The following is a 19,143-nucleotide window of genomic DNA, read 5'->3' as shown; positions in this document are numbered from 1 at the left end:
AGCCGTAAAAACATTTTCAGTTGTTCTACTGGGTTACGGAAAATCAAGCATAGCGCTGCTGAGATCGCTTGAAATATATTTAAAAATACCGTTGGAACTGTTTGCTTTTCGCTACATTTTAGTTTTGTTTGTTTAGAAGAAATTTTGAAACAACTTTATAACTCAAACTTTGATGAATTTTTTTAATATGACGATCGCCTGATGTATGAAAGAGTGACTCAATATATAACTGAAAAAGTATGAAACGTTTTTGAAAGTTTTTATTTATTTATGTGTTGAAATGTGTAAAATAACGCATTGTATCGAAAACTCTCTAGAAAGGTTCTGTAGGTAACAAGTCACATCATAAAACTGACGCACTGCTAAATAATATATGTGATAATTTTACGACAATATCCGTCGTGAAATTATCATTTTTCAATTAAATACGTCACAAAATGTATAATTAGATCATTATTACATTGAGTCGAAAATTATGTACACATCAAAAGCTACGTAACTGCCATGCAACGTAATTGATTCAAATTTTAGTTCCTATAACATTTTGAGAAATGCTGTAAAATAATTAACGTCATTACCTTCTCTTGCAGTAACTGAAATCATCTGAGAAGCCAAAAACCCACGCTTTCAATAGAGTTTCATGTAACATTATTCAGTATTAGCAGTACATATTATCACCAGAAATATAGTCAGATTTGGAGTTATACAAATAATATTTCTTTTTTTTATTAGAATACAATCCGCATAGTACTCCTATTCAAGTCGAGGGGACTCATTAATACTTATAATCTTTATAAAAAGACATCTTATTTAGTGAGACTTATGTTTTATGTGGTGTTTAGTTCATTTGAAACGCTGTCGTGATAGAGAACCAAACATCAATATTGTTTCATTGTATTATTTAATTGAAATAACAAGAAGCTCTAAAAAATGCGGAAACATACATTTAAATAAAGACGTTTTTTATGTTTATTATACCAAGTTAGACTAAAAAAATGTTTTCGTGAACGGTACACTCAATGCACTTTCTTACAATGGACTGACTTTTAGCGTTATTTTTTACGGACAATCAAAAATATTTAAATTGAGATAAAAATATTAGGAAAGAAATAAAATTAATTTTTAATAAATTTGTCTACATTGTAAAATTATTTTTCAATTATTTAAAAAATATTCCAACTAACTATTCATATAACGGTGTATTCATCATATAACGGTGATAAGTTTATTAACTTGACTGTTTTAATGATTTGAAATTATTTCTCATATTGGTGGTATAACATAATAGCAATGCTCAAGAATACTATTGCTCTTTACGAAAATTTCCAACAAAATTGAACTAAAACTCCAAGTAATTTGAAAAATTATGATGAACTTTTGACGTAGCTTAATGTTAACGTTATATATATATATATGTGTATATATATATATATATATATATATATATATATATATATATATATATATATATATATATATAGCAAATCTCTAGTATTCAATTTTAATTGTAAAAAATAAAGTTTTATCAATTTAGCCTAAAATATAATTTATTAATATATAAATTTAATCTATTATTGTATTGTTGGTAAATTAGTTTATAAGGATGTCACCAAAAAAAAGTTAATAGACTTTTGTTAATTTTATGCTTTATAGTTATTATTCTTATATTTTTAGGTAATTTGACAGGTTTGACATTTTTACCATCAAATAGTCAAGTTTCTCAAAAAGATGTTTTGATTGCAAGTAAGTTAAAAGTACAGTATTTTAGACAGTATTTTAAATTTTCTGTTTATTTAGAAACACGTAAAATTTATTTCTTACTTATTCAAGGAGATATTCTGAGAATAGCAGTACAATGGAGTATAGCCATGGATGAAGATATTTCATCATTCGAAAGATACATGGCTCACTGAAGTTTTATTCTTTTGATAATAAATCAGTTTATCAGGATCTCCTTTTAAGTATTGACTCTTGGGACTAAATCTATTGTTTTTGTTATCAGCTATAAAATTGTCAAGTTCCATACCGAATTGCATGGAGCTTTTGCCCTCTGATCAGACTCAGTTCAATATCTACGTTAGACATCTTCTTAGTGTAGAACAAAGTTTGATGGAAGGATCTTACAAGATCTTTCTTGCCAAAGAAAATGTTTCAACAGCATCTTACAATTTTTTCATTGATATTTTATTGAACACAGTGAGTAATGAAACTGGAATATATATGGAGCCCATAATGCCTATTATAAAATTTTAATGTAAGATGCTCAGAGGATGTTGAACTCAGTTTCAAAGAAGGAAATGATTGTTTATGCTAATAAAGAAAATTGGAATCTTTCAAAAGAAAATTATTACCTTTATTTTAGTGCACCAAGTGAAAAGAAAGTGTAAGAACCAATCCTAAGTTCTGATCTAGTTACTCTTACTACTTGGCTATGCAAGAGGACTTGAAATGATTATATAAAAATTTTTGCAACTACAAATTTTTATTAATTATGTTGAAAGTATAGAATAATATTAATTTTTGTACTTAAAAACTAAATTAATTATGAAAGTTAGAATATTAATTTAATAGTGATTATTCATTGTAAATTATACTATATATTATATCATGTACATATATTCTTGTCATTTTTTTACTTGTAAATCAATGTTCAATTTAGTGAATCATTTATACATTTAAGAGTAATTATGAATTTTATATAAGAAAACCTTCAATAACGAAATTTCAAATTCACTTGTGAATCATTCATTTATAAATCAAATCAATTTTAATAAATAACAAATTTGCAATGTAAAAATTCAACGTAAAAAGAGAATCATATTACCAATAATTGCATAGCTGAAAAAAAACTATTTATCTACTCAATATTTGTTATGAAAATTAAAAAATCCTTAAAAGGTAATTCATCTTTTTTAAGTGAATAAGTATCCATATCTTCTCTACATAATTCACAACATACACACATTAAAGCTGCCGCAAAACAACGATCGCTACAGTGTTTATTATAGATGGCAGCATCGGTTGTTTTCTCTCTCTCTCGCTCTCTCTTGGTAGTCGAAGCAAATACATTTGCCATCTACATTTAAAGCACACTCATCACTCGTAAGTCACATTGCTCTCCCTTTCTCACTCGCGCGCGTAGCCAAGGAATCTTCTCTTCTCTCTACTCCATTACTGCGCCTTGTCGCTGCAGTAGTAGCAATAGCAGCAGCAGCAGCTAGTAGTTTAGTAGTGCTACTTGAGAGGAAAAAAATGGAAGCTGAAAGAAAAGTGCTCGACTGTTAAGTTCGTTGTGTACGCAGACTTTTTTACTATCTTACGACGAGTAGTACCTGTTGTGTTTTGGCTTCTGGACAAAATTCGAAAGCCCATACAGCAAACTATACGCCACGCGCGCGCACGCACATACACACTTACACAACGCCTAGAGAAAAGAGAGAGAATGTTGTTCTGCCTCCAAGAAGATAATTCGACGACGTCGCCTTCGCGAAGTCCTTATCCTCTTGGTTCTCTAGGACAGTAGCTGTTCAATATTGCCAAGAAATCAAGTAGTTTGTGTGAGAAACTTGCTAGAGAGAAGAATAGAGACGAGAAACATTCTATTTCTGGATGCTATCGGTGTGTGTTCTCTCTCCCTCCCTCTCTCTCTCTTTCTGTCTCTCTGTCTAAATAGTCACTCTCGGCAAAAGCTGATCACTTGTTGACGAGGTACACCTGCTTCTGAAGATGTTGATTGAGAGCATTTTGACGCTTCAACGCTTTTTGTGATAGGTTAAGAAATTCGATTGTTGTGTGAATAGCCAGTACTTTGGCTTGTGGAAACATTATTGATGAAGCATTTTGGGATTGTATGTCCATTGATAGATATTCTCTTATTGACTGTGCTTAGGAAACAACTGAGTCAAAAAGGTATTGGAATGATTTATGCTTTATTCAATTATTTACATGAAAAGTATTTTATAGACAAAAATTAATTCTAATATTAAGACTTGTAGCTGTATCAAAATTGTTAAAATAGAGCTCTCAATTAAAAAAAAATGCAATTTCTAATAAATTTGTTGTCACAATTATTATGAGTAAAAGAACGAAATATTTGTTTATTATTTTACACATTTATTTAATAATGTTTCAGATTATTAATTGGTATAAAAAAATTTATTTTGGCAAACAAGTTTCATCAAAATTAAAAAAGATACGTTTCAACATTGTTATTGTAAGTAGCAGTAATTTTTTTTATAAATATTATTAAAACAATATGTTTTATCCGTTTTTATTTATAGGTCAAAAGTATCATGGTAAACTATTCCTAATCAGGCAAAGAGACATTAAAAAGATTTGAAAAAAAAAATGTGAATTCACATTTATGAATAATACTAGAGTATAAAAGTTAATTGCTAAATTACAATGCTATTGTAATTACTCAGTTTTCCTATGATTAGTAATACCAAGTACAATCTTAGAAATATAATACAAGGTACTTGTATTAAGTGAAAGACAGCTTATTGATATATAAATGGTTCTCTTGCAATTTAACGAAAATTGCAAAATTTGGAATAATTTTCCAAAATATAAATAGAGTCCTATATCAAATCAAGTAAATAACTCTATTCCAAAAGGATGGCATATCGAATATCCTTGGAGTGTGGGGATTCCTCCTGCTTGAGAGCCAAAAAAACCCAAGAAGGTTATACGCATGACTGGGAAGTGTTTATAAGAGGAGTTGACAACGCTCCAATCCACCATTACATCGATAAAGGTATGCAACATATGAAATATGATTATTATATTATTCTTAGATAAATTTATAATGAAAAATAAATATTTGAAAATATTAAGTGTGTTATTTAATTGATAAGTTTGCACGTGCTTTATTTCAGTTATCTTTAATCTTCATGAAACATTTCAAAAGCCAAAGCGAGTAATTAAGGAACCTCCTTATGTTTTGAAAGAATCCGGCTATGCCGGGTTTGATATTCCAATCGATATTTATTTGAAAAATAAACATGAACCTAAAAGGTTCCAAATTATGTACAACTTATACTTGGAACAAAGTGGTCCAGCAGTAAGTCATGTATCGCATCATAATCAAACGTTCTACAGTCCTTCGGATGAATTTAGGAAAAAATTACTCAAAGGTGGTGCTGTAAGTAACTATTTCATTTTAATCTTGAGTTTATTATGTAATTTTCTATTTGATATTCATAATAAAATTCTTTTCCAGACGCCTATTTCTAGTACTGAAAGTGCATCAGAAAAAAGCGATGTGAAAACTCTACCAATGGTAGGAAAACCTAAGCTTAGTGGCAATGATAATAAAAAGCATCGGTTACCCGAGCAGAAGCTAACCAATTCTTTTATGGATATATTTGGGGACCCTGTTAAGACTGCTAAAGTATCCTTAGAAAAGAAACCTGTAGAAAAAGCTGTAAGTTCTAAAACCACTCTCCCAGTCCCTGAAAAGTCTGACAAAATTGATAAGAGTACAAAGCCAAAACATAGTCCACATAAAGATAGCAAAAAGGATAAGTCATTTGAAGAGAAGAAGGAAAAGAAGGACAAAGAAAAGGATACTCTTAAAGATAGAGATAAAATTAAAGACAAATCCAAAAGGTCATCGAGCCCCAGTAGTAATAAGGTAAGATAATATTTTATTATTAAAAATATCTAAATTTCAATAACTTTGGCGTTCGGAACGTTTTATAGCCATAATGTTACAAGTTGATATGACTAATTTTTTATTTTTTGCTATTTATAAAAATTAGTGATAAAAAATAGGATTGTCCATTGCCCAAAAACCGGAAAGGTATTTTTTTTCTTTTCCAGACCGATTTACGTGTTCGTTGGCTGAATAACGCTCAACGTTACGGCTAAAGCTGTCATAGTTAAAAAATACTAGAAAGATATTTGCTGATTGTAATTTTCATTGATTTCTCGTACATTTACTGATAACAAAAGAAACTAACTAGTTTTTAGTAACCGGTAAGGGGTATTTTGAATTGAAGCAACATTTTATCAGGTATGGTGGGTGAATAAGGTCTCGCGCGCCACAGCTGTTATAGCTTGAAACATCATTTTTATTTTTGTTGGTTTTGACTTCTATTGATAAATTGTCACACAGCGCAAGAATGCATTTAAACAAACGAGAAAGCATATTATGGATTTCCGAAATGTTTTACGTCACAAAAAATAAGAGCGCTGCAGATGTCATTTCATCAACGAATCGTGAATTTACTTATTCTTTTTGTAATTTTTACTTTCAATGTAGAAAATAATAAGCGATCGCAAATAGTTTGTAATAAGCGGAAAAGTTATCTTTACTGTCTACTCTGAACAAATAATATTAGGCAATTATTGAAGTGCACTTGTTACATGATATACTATTATAATAGTCATCATTCAACAAATTATTACGACTTTATTGATAAATATCGCAATAATTTTTCCATATTGATATGTGTTGATGTTTTTTGTAATATTTCATAAAATTTTTTTATTCAAAAATCAGTAATTATAATAATGTTTGCATTTGATTTTTATGAAATAAAAATTAAGAATTTAGTGATATCTCTATGTACAGATAAACATTATATTATTTTTGTATTATGCCAGTTATATTGGTACCGTTTTAAGTATTCATTTTGTTTTTTAGAAAATCAATAACAGTTTGCACACACATACGCTCACACGCGCGCGCATATATATATTTACAGAAAATCGCTTAAAAAGAATAACAACGTAACGATAATTTTTAAGAATAATTTCAATAATGTACTCACTCTTTTTTTTTATTGACTGGCTTGTCAAACTTGTCATCGCGGAGTTATCAAACGAATCTATTTATTATATTAGTCATAAATAATATTACAAAGTAAACAAGAACAGTATAGTCACTTTTTATACAAGTTACGGTTCTAAAGTCGCGAAATTCGATCAATAGTGCGAATACGTTTTCTTTGTGTTTCAGTCATAAACAATAAAAAAATGCCCTTGGAAAAATTTATATGCGCTGTTAGATATGTATCTGCTAATATATTGAAATTTATGTTTGAATAATGTTTTCTAAAGAGATTGGTAGATCCGCCAACGAGACGTTAAAATTTTTTCACTGTGTCTTGGCCTATATTGATCCAGCGCAATTGAGTACATTATTTAAATTATTCTTCAGAATTGTCAATGATACAGTTGATTGTTTATTTTAAAATATACGAAATAACAAACATCATGGCTGTAGATAGTCTGATATCACTAGTATATTCTTGAGTTTTTCATAAAAAATGAAACGCAAACATTTCTGTAACGGTTACTGATTTTTTTACTAAAAAAACTGAATGCAATATTACAATAAAATATTATAAAACATACGCACATTCACACGCACACGCACACACACACAATCATTAGTCGGATTTAATCGGTAAAAAAATAAAATATTACGATAACCCCTTTAGATTCAAAATGTGCCTTACTGGTTATTTGAAACTATTTAGTTTCTTTTGCTACCACTAATTTTACTAGACTATTTACTAGATAATTTACTAGACTATTTACAAGTCAAAATCAGCAAAAGAATTAATAGTATTTTCGAGCTATGATGGCTCCAACCAACGACGTTGAGATCATGCAGCCATCGAATCATATCAATCACTCTAAAACGAAAAATATACTTTTCCGGTTGGTGAGCGATAGCTAGCTTAGTTTTTTTTCACTGATTTTACCAGCAGGAATCTAAAATAACGAGAAAAAAAAAGAATTAACCATTCTGAGTGGTGTTGAGACTGCGACTTCTGAAGTGCTGAGTCATGTAATTGCAAACATTACAATGAAAATTGACATTATCATTTTTTAGATAAGTCATCATAGTTCCGAAAGCAAAAGACCTTCTTCATCACCGACATTGATGAAGAAACCGACAACCCCACCACCAATCCCCAAAAGACCATCTTCACCGTCTTCAAAATTGAAAGAAAAAGAAAGTAGAAAAATAACAGAGCCTGAAAAGGAAAAAGAAAGATCCAAAGAAAGTATGAAAAGTAATACAGACGAAAGTAAAAATGAGAAAGAAAGTAAAAGTGAACGTAAGAAGGATAAGAAGAAACATAAGGAAGATCGAGATAAAGAGAAGAAAGAGAAGCATAAAGAAAAAGAAAGAGAAAAAAGTAGAGATAAAGAAAGCGTGAAAAGCTCGGAAAAGAAGATCGAAAAACTCGAAAAATCAGAAAAAGAGAAATTATTGGAAGTGAAATATTCAAAAGAAGAAAGAAAGTCGCCAAAGCTGGTCAAGGAAGTTGAGAAGGTCAAGGAAGAAAAAATCGTGAAAACAGAGAAGATCGAAAAACATAAAGAATCTAAAGGGGAAAAATCAGATAAATCAAAGCACAAACACAAGAAAAGAGACAAAAAAGATAGAAGAGATGGAAGTAGAGAAAGAGAGAAAAAAGAAAAACGAGAGAAATCAAAAAGTTCCATGGAAAAGCACAACGAAGTTACCAATCATACTTCTACCTCTTCGGTAAGTTTAATTGATGAATTAGAGTCTAGTAATTATGTAAAATGATTAATTATGTATATTTAGGCCACACTTCGCGTATCCGAGACACAAAGTCGAGAAAGCAGCGATTCCGGATCCGATGATGAAGATTCAGTTAGCAAAAATAGAACGCCTAACCCAGTGAAAAAAGAATCGGTCTCACCGTCTCCTCCGTCAGAAATGCTTAGGTCTATGTCTCCTCCACCACCACCGGTTAATGATCCTAAAAAAGATAAGAGCGATAAAAAGCGTGAAAAGTCAAAGAGTAGCCGAGAGGATAAGGAGAAAAAGAGAAAGAGAAGGAGTGAAAGTAAAGGTCAGTTTCATTCCATAACAATTCGATTAAATACATAATGACTTTTGGAATTTCTTCATATAATAAATAAAAACCGAGGTGACGAGTAGAAAAAAACGTTTTAACGTACTAATTTTTCTTTGAATTTCGATACACTAATATTTTTGTTGAATTTATTCTAATTATAATGGGACTGTTTTCAAAACTGTATACCTCTTATCCTCAAAATATTTTTTTAACTTAATGGTTATAAGCAAAAGCGTTGTATAAATAAATGATTCTAATAATGACGTCTTACAAAATGTGTCTTACAAAATTAGATTACTACTATCAATACAGCCAAAGAAATTATCCTGCGCGATATTTATTTAAAATCATATTGTATGATCCTTCAAGTTGACTGAGAGTATAATTGTTTTCATGTTTTTTTTAGGCTTGGACGATGAAGTTTCAATCAAGAAAATAAAATCCGAACGTGATCACTCAACCTCGCCATTAGTAGAACCAGTGTCATCAAGTCAATCGCCTATAGCGGCGAACCTCGATGCACTGCATTCGAAGATAAAACATGAAGCTGACATGACGATGGATATAGAGCCAGCAATGGGCGACAGTGAACAAGTGGCTCCAGATTCGACCAACAGTACACTGGTTGACACAGAAGAACCACCGGTCTTTTCCGAAGACTATGTATCTCAGCTGAAAGATCTTCAGCAGAAGATTATGACTCTGCAGGATAACCAGGAGCTTCAAAGAGTTGTGCAAGTGATCGCCGAGACTGGACAATACGAAATCACGAAGAAAACCTTTGACTTCGATTTGTGTGCACTGGATAGGAGAACGGTCGCGCGACTGCAACAGTTTTTTGCCTCGTGACCGACGACTGAACCTCAAACGATAACTCATTAACGAAGAGAGATTCAAAGAGAGATAGAGCTTTTGTGGATAGAAGCTTTACGAGTTGATTTTGATACTGAATCAGTGGTTACTTAATGACCTTTAAAATAAATTTTATATAATAAAGTTTTTTTTAATTTCATCTACGTTTATTTTCAGGTATGTTTTATCTAATAAATATCGTTAATTTTATTTGACTTTCTACCATTTTCTTATAAAATATGGTTGAAACTAAAAAATTTGATATTTCAAGTTTAACCAAAGTTTTAATTGGAACTTACAGATTTCCATTACATATCACTGGTTTGTTATCAAATTTAATCGTAAAATTCTCAACGCACTATAATAGGTTTAAATTTGTAAATAGACTTTTACCATAATTAAACATTTAAGTCCATTCATTGTGAGGTTCGCTATATGTATCGAAAGCAGGGCAAAATAATTTAAATGTGTATAAGGCGCAGATTATATTCATTCAATAAGAGCTTATCGTAATTAACTTCGAAATTTTCTTTCAAACTTTTTCTGTATTCAGTATTTCATTCAGCACCCCATCGAAAACACGTATTATTAGATTATTAAATTTGATCCCGGAGTAGATTTTTTCTTTAACAAACGGGTAATAGTACATTACGATACAAGTGCGGGAAAGTAGATTCTTGTCTCATGTAGCGTTTACGCCCGAGCGAAGCGAGGGTGGAAAGGTACACGAGACGAGAAACTCTTTCCCGAACATGCACCGTACCGTATTTTTTAATATGGCGTGTGGAAAGTGCGATTTTTAACGCACGTTTTTTGCCGAGCGTACGGAAAAAACGCACTTTCCGCACGGAGTGTCGAAAAACTAAATACAGTGATATTATCTCAAAAAAATTATTTGAAACTTCTATCTTTTATATAGTTAGAAAAGTGTTGTTGATCTTATTAAACAGAATGAATTGATTATTTTGTATATTATGTCAAACAAAATAGGGAAAATTTAGTTTCGTTTTAAAAATGTTTTTAAATTAATAACATCATGTTATTTAGGAAAAATAATTTTATCACTGATGTTTCTTCATACCAACGATGAAATTAACATTTATACAGAACTACATCACAATAATAAATATGTAAAATTATTGTAAGACAAATAACTCATAATATTCTCAGTATGTTCGTAACATTTTTGAAATTACAATGTTAGATTAATTAGCACACAACAAAAATTAATACTGATAGCTCTTACTATCCGTTTAAAGTAATACTGAGAAAACATTTTTTTTTGACATAGTACACCAGTAATGAATTGTCGAGTCTAAACTTTCTAAGTCTTCTGCCGTCAATCAAAATAAGTGAGATTGATAATTGAACCATGGTGTAAACATAAAAGGCAGTTCCCTAAGCATTTAAATGCACAAAGAAACATAAAGGATGTAACAATGCATCAACATAGATCAAAATTTTAATGTATATATAAATAGATAGATATTATGAGCATTTTAATGATTTCAATGAAGCATCCAGATTTTTGAAACATATGTCGAATAAATCTCAAAACATGTTTTAATTGTACGTTACATAGATAATTTCTTATTATTTGTAATATTTAACGAAACAGAATATCAAGATGAAGATATTAGTAGTACAACATGAGATACACAGGGAAAATTTTTCAAGCAGCTAAAATAATTTTTTCATAATTGTTTTTAGAATATTATGTCGAACCCATGCCATATGCATTATGTTAATATTGGATTCATGCATGAATGTTATAAATATAAACGATCTTATACAAGTAGAATTGCTTTTTACTAAAGATATATAATAATAAATATAAATTTCATTGTTCAATATTTATAATAAAATTTTTCTTTCATTAGTAATTCTTTTTGGATATACTTGCGCTACTCATTGTGAGTGAATTTTTAGCAGCTAATGTAAATTATCTGTTAAGAGAAAACTTCGATATAATCTGGTAAAGTTACAACAAAAACTTTGAGCGTTATAGATATTGAAATCAAACAACATAACTGAAATGATCTTATAAAAAATAGGATGTGAAATCGAGAAAAATATGAGCCTATTATAAATAGAGCTTATAATTTATGTAAACAGAAATATTTTTTCAGGGCACTTTTAAATTATTACAAAACAAAGATGAATATTTCTTGTACAACCAACAATATCTTGTACCATTTAAAAATACCTGTAATGTGGCAGCGAGTAATACTGTAATAATGTGTATTGAGTATATTGTAAGCTCATGTGCCAAAATGTATCGAAAAAGTTGTAGGAGCGGTGGCATATTTAAAAAGTTTGAAAATTCATTTATCAGTAGCTATCATTAAAATCTTACATGTTTGAGCGCTTTATCTAGGGGATATATTTTTTTTTAACTTTCGTTGTCGGTAGCTCAAAATATACACGAGTCTACAAATGATGTTTTGAGAAAAGACATGTGAAATCTATTCATAGTCTCTGCTGAAAATATCTTTTATTTGGATTATAACGCCGAAAATTTCAAAAATATGATCGAATATACATTTTAAATATAAAAATATCAAGTCATGAGCTATAATTATACTGGAGTTACGCGAAAATATCAATCTCAAAAAATAAAATATGAATTTAATGAAGCACTGATAAAACAATCAGTGCTGCAAGAACCCGTCGGAAAATATTCGAATGCGATGAATGATGCTCGAAATCTAAATTAAGATTATACTTGCATCGAAAAAATTTAAATTATGAATATGAGAAGAATGATCTCCCAAAGAATTAAATATAGCCGTATTGAGATCGTTTTCCTCTGCGTCACCATTATACAATTTCTCTTGTATATACACGGAAAAGTACACGTGCTAATGCATGCACCAAAAAAAAGAAAAAGAAAACGGAAAAAATAGGTATCGGGAGAAATGCATTTTCTAATGGTCGTAATTTTTGTATACAGTAAATTTGTACGAAAAAAGAAAACAATCGAGAGGTTTTTCGACAGTGTTTACTTTTTTGAGCTTTTTAATTATGTTCAGATAAGTGGAAGTCATTCGTAAACACACAATGTAGTGTACTTAAGAAATAAGAAACTAATTTTTAGAAAATGTCATAGATCTCCAAATGCGTTTACCGTTGCTTATATATATGATGATTGTGTTCATTGTATATTTCTATAGGTAAATATACATAAAACGGATAAATTGTCAGCTATTTTCTGAGTGCATGCTATCGTAATGCGAGATAAATTAGCTCATGTTACCCGCACTGAAGTGCAAAGAAAAAAATTAACACAGACGACATACGCATTAGAAGCAAATTTGCATGTGTGCTTTTCGAGTACCGTATGTGTTTGTTGTTATATATAATTAACGTTGATATTGTGTTGCGTCTCCACTAACCGATGGATAATTTATTTCTGTTATAATCCTACGGTAATTAAATCGTAAAAGTACGAACAAATTGAAAGACAGCAAAATTGAACGAAAAAGGGAGAAAAAATGTAAAAGTTATTTCGCTGAGTTTTGTCATGATATGTCTATTCTCGGCTCGATATACACGTAACAACTATCGTATATACGTTTCTCTCGACTGATGGCATAATGATGTCTGCGTAAAGAGGAAAGACTTGATCAATGTACAGTGTTTTTTCATTTCTATTTTCTTTTTTTCTTTGTTATTTTATTTAGTATTTAAACACAATAAATACAGTATAAATGATTAACGAATGATTGTACCTAATTACATGTACGAATAATATGAATATAATTATATACATACGACTTTAAATCATCAGTTTTAAAAAGATTCTCGGCATTTGTTCTATAAAAAAATTAAAAAAAAACAATTTTCCACGGCTAGCGCATTCGAAGAAAATAAACATTCATTCGTTTATACGCAATGAAATTTATAAAATTAATACGTAAGATTTATTAAATTAAGTATATACCTACACAAATAAAGTTCGAATCCGTGAAATAATTCAGTTCTTCTTAGTTTTTACCTGGATATTTACCTTTTTCGTTTCTTCCATCAATATTAAATAACAAATCATTATAACAATTTGTATATAGGCACCCTGACATTCTATGATTTAATTAATCTGGATAACATAAAGCATGAAAAATTTATATTCAAAATTACTCCATCTAGTTATGCTTTTGTATAGTTAAACAGAAATAAAAAGTAATGCAGATACAACGTCGCTCATCAAAACAAAGGCGATCAAGACAATGAAGAATTAATAATGACGAGCGTAAAAATAACACTGCAACAAACTATGGTATGTGCTCATTAAATGTGCAAGCATTGGGAGCTCAAGAAAGAATAGAAGCAATATATAATTTTAATTCAAATTTTTTAGTATGATTGCGTGATTTCGTGAGAAAGAGCTGAAGAAGAGCGCTATAATGAATTTCATCAAAAGTAGAATTTTACCCTCAATGACAATTTTTCTGGTATAGCGTATCTCTATTTATCTCTGATACAATGTTTTTATTTTCTTTGATTTCTTTTTTGCGCGCGCTCGTATTTTTGCCAGGAATTTACTATCGCTGGTAAGGTAATCAGTATCATTCGGTGTCAAGACGACTAAGATCGTTTATGTTACATTGGGATACTATTTTTTAGTATTTTAAAGAGGATATTGATCAAAGTTGTCGGAATAGTTTTTCGTTTCTTATGCCCTGCCTAATAGTATATTAGGAGTAAGTTATTTGTATTTTAGATATATCCTTAATTGTCCAGATGTGCTATGGACTTTTCAATACTTTCCCGGCCTAAGTACATAATCTATTTTTTTTTTCAAGCCAAATTTTCGACTTGATTAAATATTGTAATCTAGTTCTATTTCTTTCAAATGATGTTTGGTTGAGTTATTGAGCGTATACTCGGTGATCCAAAAGTCCCGGAACGGCCGAAACAGCGAATACGGGACGAAATTGTTACTATTGAACCGGACATGATATAAGGGCTGTATCAAACTTTTATGATCGCATGGCAATTTGTCAAGAAGTTGGCGGTAATTATTTTGAACACTTGCTATAAAGTGATAGTCTCAACCTTGCGTTCATTGACTGCGGGTAAATGTTTAACCTTGTCTTAATTGATTGGGTAGATCCTCCATCTATCTTTAACTGGCTGGGTGAAAGATTAACCTTGCCGTAATTGGTTAAGTTATTGCTAACCTTGCCTTATGACTAGGTTAATGCCATAAAATGCCTTAACTGACTGGGTTAATGCATAACGTTGCCTTAATTGGCTGGAAAAATACATAACCTTGACTGAATTGTCTGGGTAGTCCCTTCGTTGCTATAACTGATTGGGTAGACCCTCTATCTTGCTATAACTGGTTAGGTCAATATATGACCTTGCGATTACCGGCTGGGTAGACCTCTATCTTGCCTAAATTTGCTGAGTTAATACATAACGTTGCTTTGACTGGTTGGGAGAATTCATAAGTTCGCCTTAATTGATTGGATAAATAAATAACCTTGCCTTAACTAACTGATAAATACAATACTCTGCCTTAACTCAGTTGTTAGATCCTCCATCTTGCCTTAACTTACTGGGTAGACCCCCATCTTGCTTTAAGTGGCTGGTTGGAATCTTAACCTTTCCTTTAACTGGTTGGGCAATTGCATAATCTTGTCTTGATTGGATCGGTTCATGCCTATTCATGCCTTAACTGGCTAGGTAGATCTCCCACCTCACTTTAACCTGCTGGGAGAACTTGTCTTACTGTCTTCTTATCTTACTGGGTGCCCCAGCTTGAAGTTCGTGGTCAAGGCCATATCTAAACCAAAAATGTTATGCTCTTCTCATTTCATGGATAAAAAGTACGGGAATCCATTTAAAAAATCACCTAGACCTCTCAATGACCATGAAGGTCATGGTTGGTTAAGGTCATGGTCGGGGCCATCGCTAGATAGCTAAGGAAAAATCCTATAACTTTTGTTCGAAACATTTTTCGCTAAAATGCAGTCCTGCTAAGTTATTCCGCCGTTCCAGGACTTTTGTATCATTCGCTATAGTCAGGCTCGATACGAGAGAATGGGATGAATAAGAGAAGTTAGAAAGGTTCATGCCACAAACACCTGCCTCCGAGGCTTGGTATGTGCGGGTCATTGTACGGTCTTATAAATGCAACGAGCGCGCATCCTGCCGCTCGCGGGCATATTAACGTAGTCCAGTGCAAATGGACGAATCACAAGGATGTGAAAGATATTTATAATTTTTCAAAATTCAAAATGGCAGGTTCAAAACGTGAAAAATATCGATTATCTGAAAATCATCGTTTTTTTCCGTTTTCGACAAGGTATCGTCAATTGCAAGGTATAAAATCTATTATTTTAAATTCAAAATAGGTTTATTGATCTCTATGTTATAATGAGTTGCTTAAATAATTATTAATTTCAAAAGTAGCAAGTTTCTTTTCGAATTTTCTATTTTTTTACCGAAAGAAATACATAAAGTATATACCAACAAAATAAAATTCACACACCCTAAATTCGATATTTATAAGTTTAAAAATATTAAACTTACACATCTCAGTCAGCCAATAAAAATCTGTTATAATTCAGTCATAAAAATGGTTTCTAGAATGCATTAGCGTCGATAACATTTAAAAACTGTAAAACTTAGGAATTTTAATATGCGACGTCTTAATAAGAAAAAGCTATTTCGGCCAACTTAATGACATTCAATAGAGGGAAACTTGCACTTTAAGATCATACGTATTGATTTTTAGAAAATAAATGTCTTTACTATATAACCTTAAATATGATGAAAAATAGTGTTTTTTGCATTTTTATTTTAGGATATTTCAAAGAATTGACCTGATTGAGCAATTCTAGGGCTAAATTCACACGAAAATATTTCTGGAATATATATTCAAGTTTCTATTGCCAAAAGCAAGTTCAATTTTGTTGATCTATGTAATTAGTTGGAAATAGTCAATTGATATTTCCAAATCGGAAAAATTTTAAGCAGAATTTGAAATATTGCAGTTATAGTACAGCGGACCTGTCGATGGCATGTCTTGCTCGTTCGTGCTCGTGCTGCTATGTCATGTTATGGTTTAAACTTCAATTTCTCAATTTCTATCTAATATTTTCCATTATTGAAAGTATTTGAGAGCTCCCGTATGACACAATCCGTGTTTTCAAACCGCCACAAGGTTTTCGCGAAGCCGAATGTAATTATTTATGAAAAAGAAATGTATTATTGTTAGTCAAGATGCCCTATCCTAAAAATGCAATGAAAAAGTCAAAAATTAATTTATTATTATAAATAACGCAATCCGTGTTTTTGAACCGCCAGAATTTTCACAAAGCTGAATGCAGTTATTCATGAAAAAGAAATATATTATTATTAGTCAAGATGCCCATATTCTGAAAAAGCAATGAAAAAGTCGAAAATTTATTTATTATTATTACAATCAACGCAATCCGTGTTTTAGAACCGTCATAGCTTATCGACCAACAAATTTTTAAATCAAATTTTTTTATAAAAATTTCATGTATCTATTCAATCAAAATGGTCACAAAGTGCCACAAATTCCTTAAACTTTTAATGAAAATGAAACGAAATGAAATTTTTTTTACACTTCACAATCGTTTTTCTCCTAAAGTATCAATTTTTGCAAGAAGGTTCTAAAAATCAAATCGTCTTAAAATTAGTCAAAGAACATGATAAAATTTTTTCAACATTTTTTAAAAACATTTTTAAAAATCTTTTTTCCGACTTTTTGGAGAAATTAAAATTGTGTCGAAAAATTCTGAAAAAAATTTGAGAATGATCCTTACCAAATTTTAAGACATTGACATTGTTGATAAGTTCGTTGTTCTTGAAAAACAATTATTTCTACATTTTTGTGTAAGTTTTTTAGTCTTTTTTTTTATTATTTTTGTTTTTTTTTATTTGGTATTTTTTGTTATTGTTTTATCTTTCCAGTTTTTTACGTATTTGAGTAAACAATGAATAAAAAATACAAAAAATATTGTAAACTTTTTGAAAGAGGTTTTGTGTTTTTCAAACGAATTGTATATATCGTGAATATATATAATTCAGACGTTCGATTACGTATTGTATTGTTTTCTATTCCAGGAGAGGAAACCTCTAAAAAGGTATCAATGATTATATTGGTTTTAATCTCTGACAAAAGTCGTGAAAATTGTCAGAAAAACCAGAGGTTTTGTACGCTTTTAAAAAGTGGAGTTGACGTATCTTTTTTCTATAACTTTATATTATGAAGACGTATTTCCTTTCACTTTCAAACAAAGATAGTTTCCAGTTAATTTAGCCTTTGTGATCACAATGACCAATAAAGTGTAAAGTTAAACTTTTGACAAAATTGGTATAGAGCTACGAAGAACTGTTTTTAATCACAAACAGCCTTATAATTTATTTTAATGATCGTCGAAGAGAAAATACAAGTGTGATGTCGAGAATAATTTTATTTAATTTATAATTTTTTTTATATTAGAATAAAGTTATTGCTGCGTTTTCCAGTGTACATCCTACGCACATAATATAACGTTTTCAAAAATTATGCGCCAATTTAGAAATTATAGAATTGAACATGTTAACGCACTGACTGATTTATCTTATATAATTACTAGTCGCAATTTTGCTTGTGACTTACAAACAGCTATAGGATATCAACGTACTATTTTCGAATATATCATCTGTCTAAGCATCAATGAACTAATAAAGTCAAATCAATTTTTTGGACTAGTTTAAATTAATTTGTGTGAAAAATTTTTAATAGTTTGCATTATAAATGATAGTTACATTAATTTAATTGAAATACGATTTTTTTGTTACATTTATTAACTTTTAATTTGTATTGGTTTCTTGTGGATAAATTAAAGTTTCTATGCGATTTTTGCAAGATGATTGGAAGAATTTGTGACTGATGTAGAAATTATATGCGTCGAGGAATATGATTATAGTGATAAAGAAATTTTTATTACCTTAAAAAATGTTTTGCAGCATATATTTCCAACTTGATGAAAAACTTCATCCGTCATAAATACTCAGTTAGGACAGTTGCTTGCACCAAATATTTAAGAAGTAAGTAACTAACATATTATTTTATCGCGTTCATACGCTCAAATATAAAATATAAGTTTTCTCATCTGGAAGGCAGGTTCACGAGAATGAACTATTAATTAAAGAATCGGTCCAAGACCGGTACACTTATTACAGTATATTAAATATATAAATGTATAATCACGAAAATATTGATAATTTTTTTAAAATCTTGACCAATTTCTTTTAAACTAATACTAGTGAAAAACAAATCGACAAAATTGATGGCAAGATCTACATTTAGCACGCATCAAGCAACATAACGTTTCGCGGGGAGCGAAAGAGTAGAGAGTGCAGATCATGAATGAGACTGTAGAGATGACGCGTACGTGTGTGTGCCGTGAAACGCCTACCT

General features: G+C 30.4%; 1 protein-coding gene and 1 pseudogene across 1 annotated transcript; both read left to right on the top strand.

The window, feature by feature from the left end:
- The first annotated feature begins 1,603 nt into the window (after positions 1–1,603).
- On the top strand, positions 1,604–2,460 carry LOC131666701 (26S proteasome non-ATPase regulatory subunit 8-like; annotated as a pseudogene).
- A 775-nt stretch (positions 2,461–3,235) lies between these two features.
- On the top strand, positions 3,236–13,664 carry LOC131666741 (protein ENL). Its single transcript, XM_058939620.1, has 8 exons — positions 3,236–3,909; positions 4,133–4,213; positions 4,281–4,756; positions 4,878–5,143; positions 5,222–5,635; positions 7,847–8,509; positions 8,573–8,843; positions 9,256–13,664. Exons 3-8 carry the CDS (start codon positions 4,618–4,620, stop codon positions 9,696–9,698), a joined length of 2,196 nt encoding a protein of 731 aa, XP_058795603.1. The 5' UTR covers positions 3,236–3,909; positions 4,133–4,213; positions 4,281–4,617; the 3' UTR covers positions 9,699–13,664.
- The last annotated feature ends 5,479 nt before the right edge of the window (positions 13,665–19,143 follow it).

This window comes from Phymastichus coffea, unplaced genomic scaffold (assembly GCF_024137745.1).
Source record: "Phymastichus coffea isolate CEN01 unplaced genomic scaffold, Cenicafe_Pcof_1.1 PCOF00060, whole genome shotgun sequence".
Lineage (NCBI taxonomy): Eukaryota > Metazoa > Arthropoda > Insecta > Hymenoptera > Eulophidae > Phymastichus > Phymastichus coffea.
This window is presented reverse-complemented; position numbering and strand designations above follow the sequence as displayed.

Excerpts from the sequence above, each read along its gene's own strand:
- LOC131666741 (XM_058939620.1), top strand. The coding sequence starts at position 4,618 with ATGGCATATCGAATATCCTTGGAGTGTGGGGATTCCTCCTGCTTGAGA. Across the intron at positions 8,510-8,572 it reads ATCATACTTCTACCTCTTCG|GCCACACTTCGCGTATCCGA; the intron begins GTAAGTTTAATT and ends ATGTATATTTAG. Across the intron at positions 8,844-9,255 it reads GAGAAGGAGTGAAAGTAAAG|GCTTGGACGATGAAGTTTCA; the intron begins GTCAGTTTCATT and ends TGTTTTTTTTAG.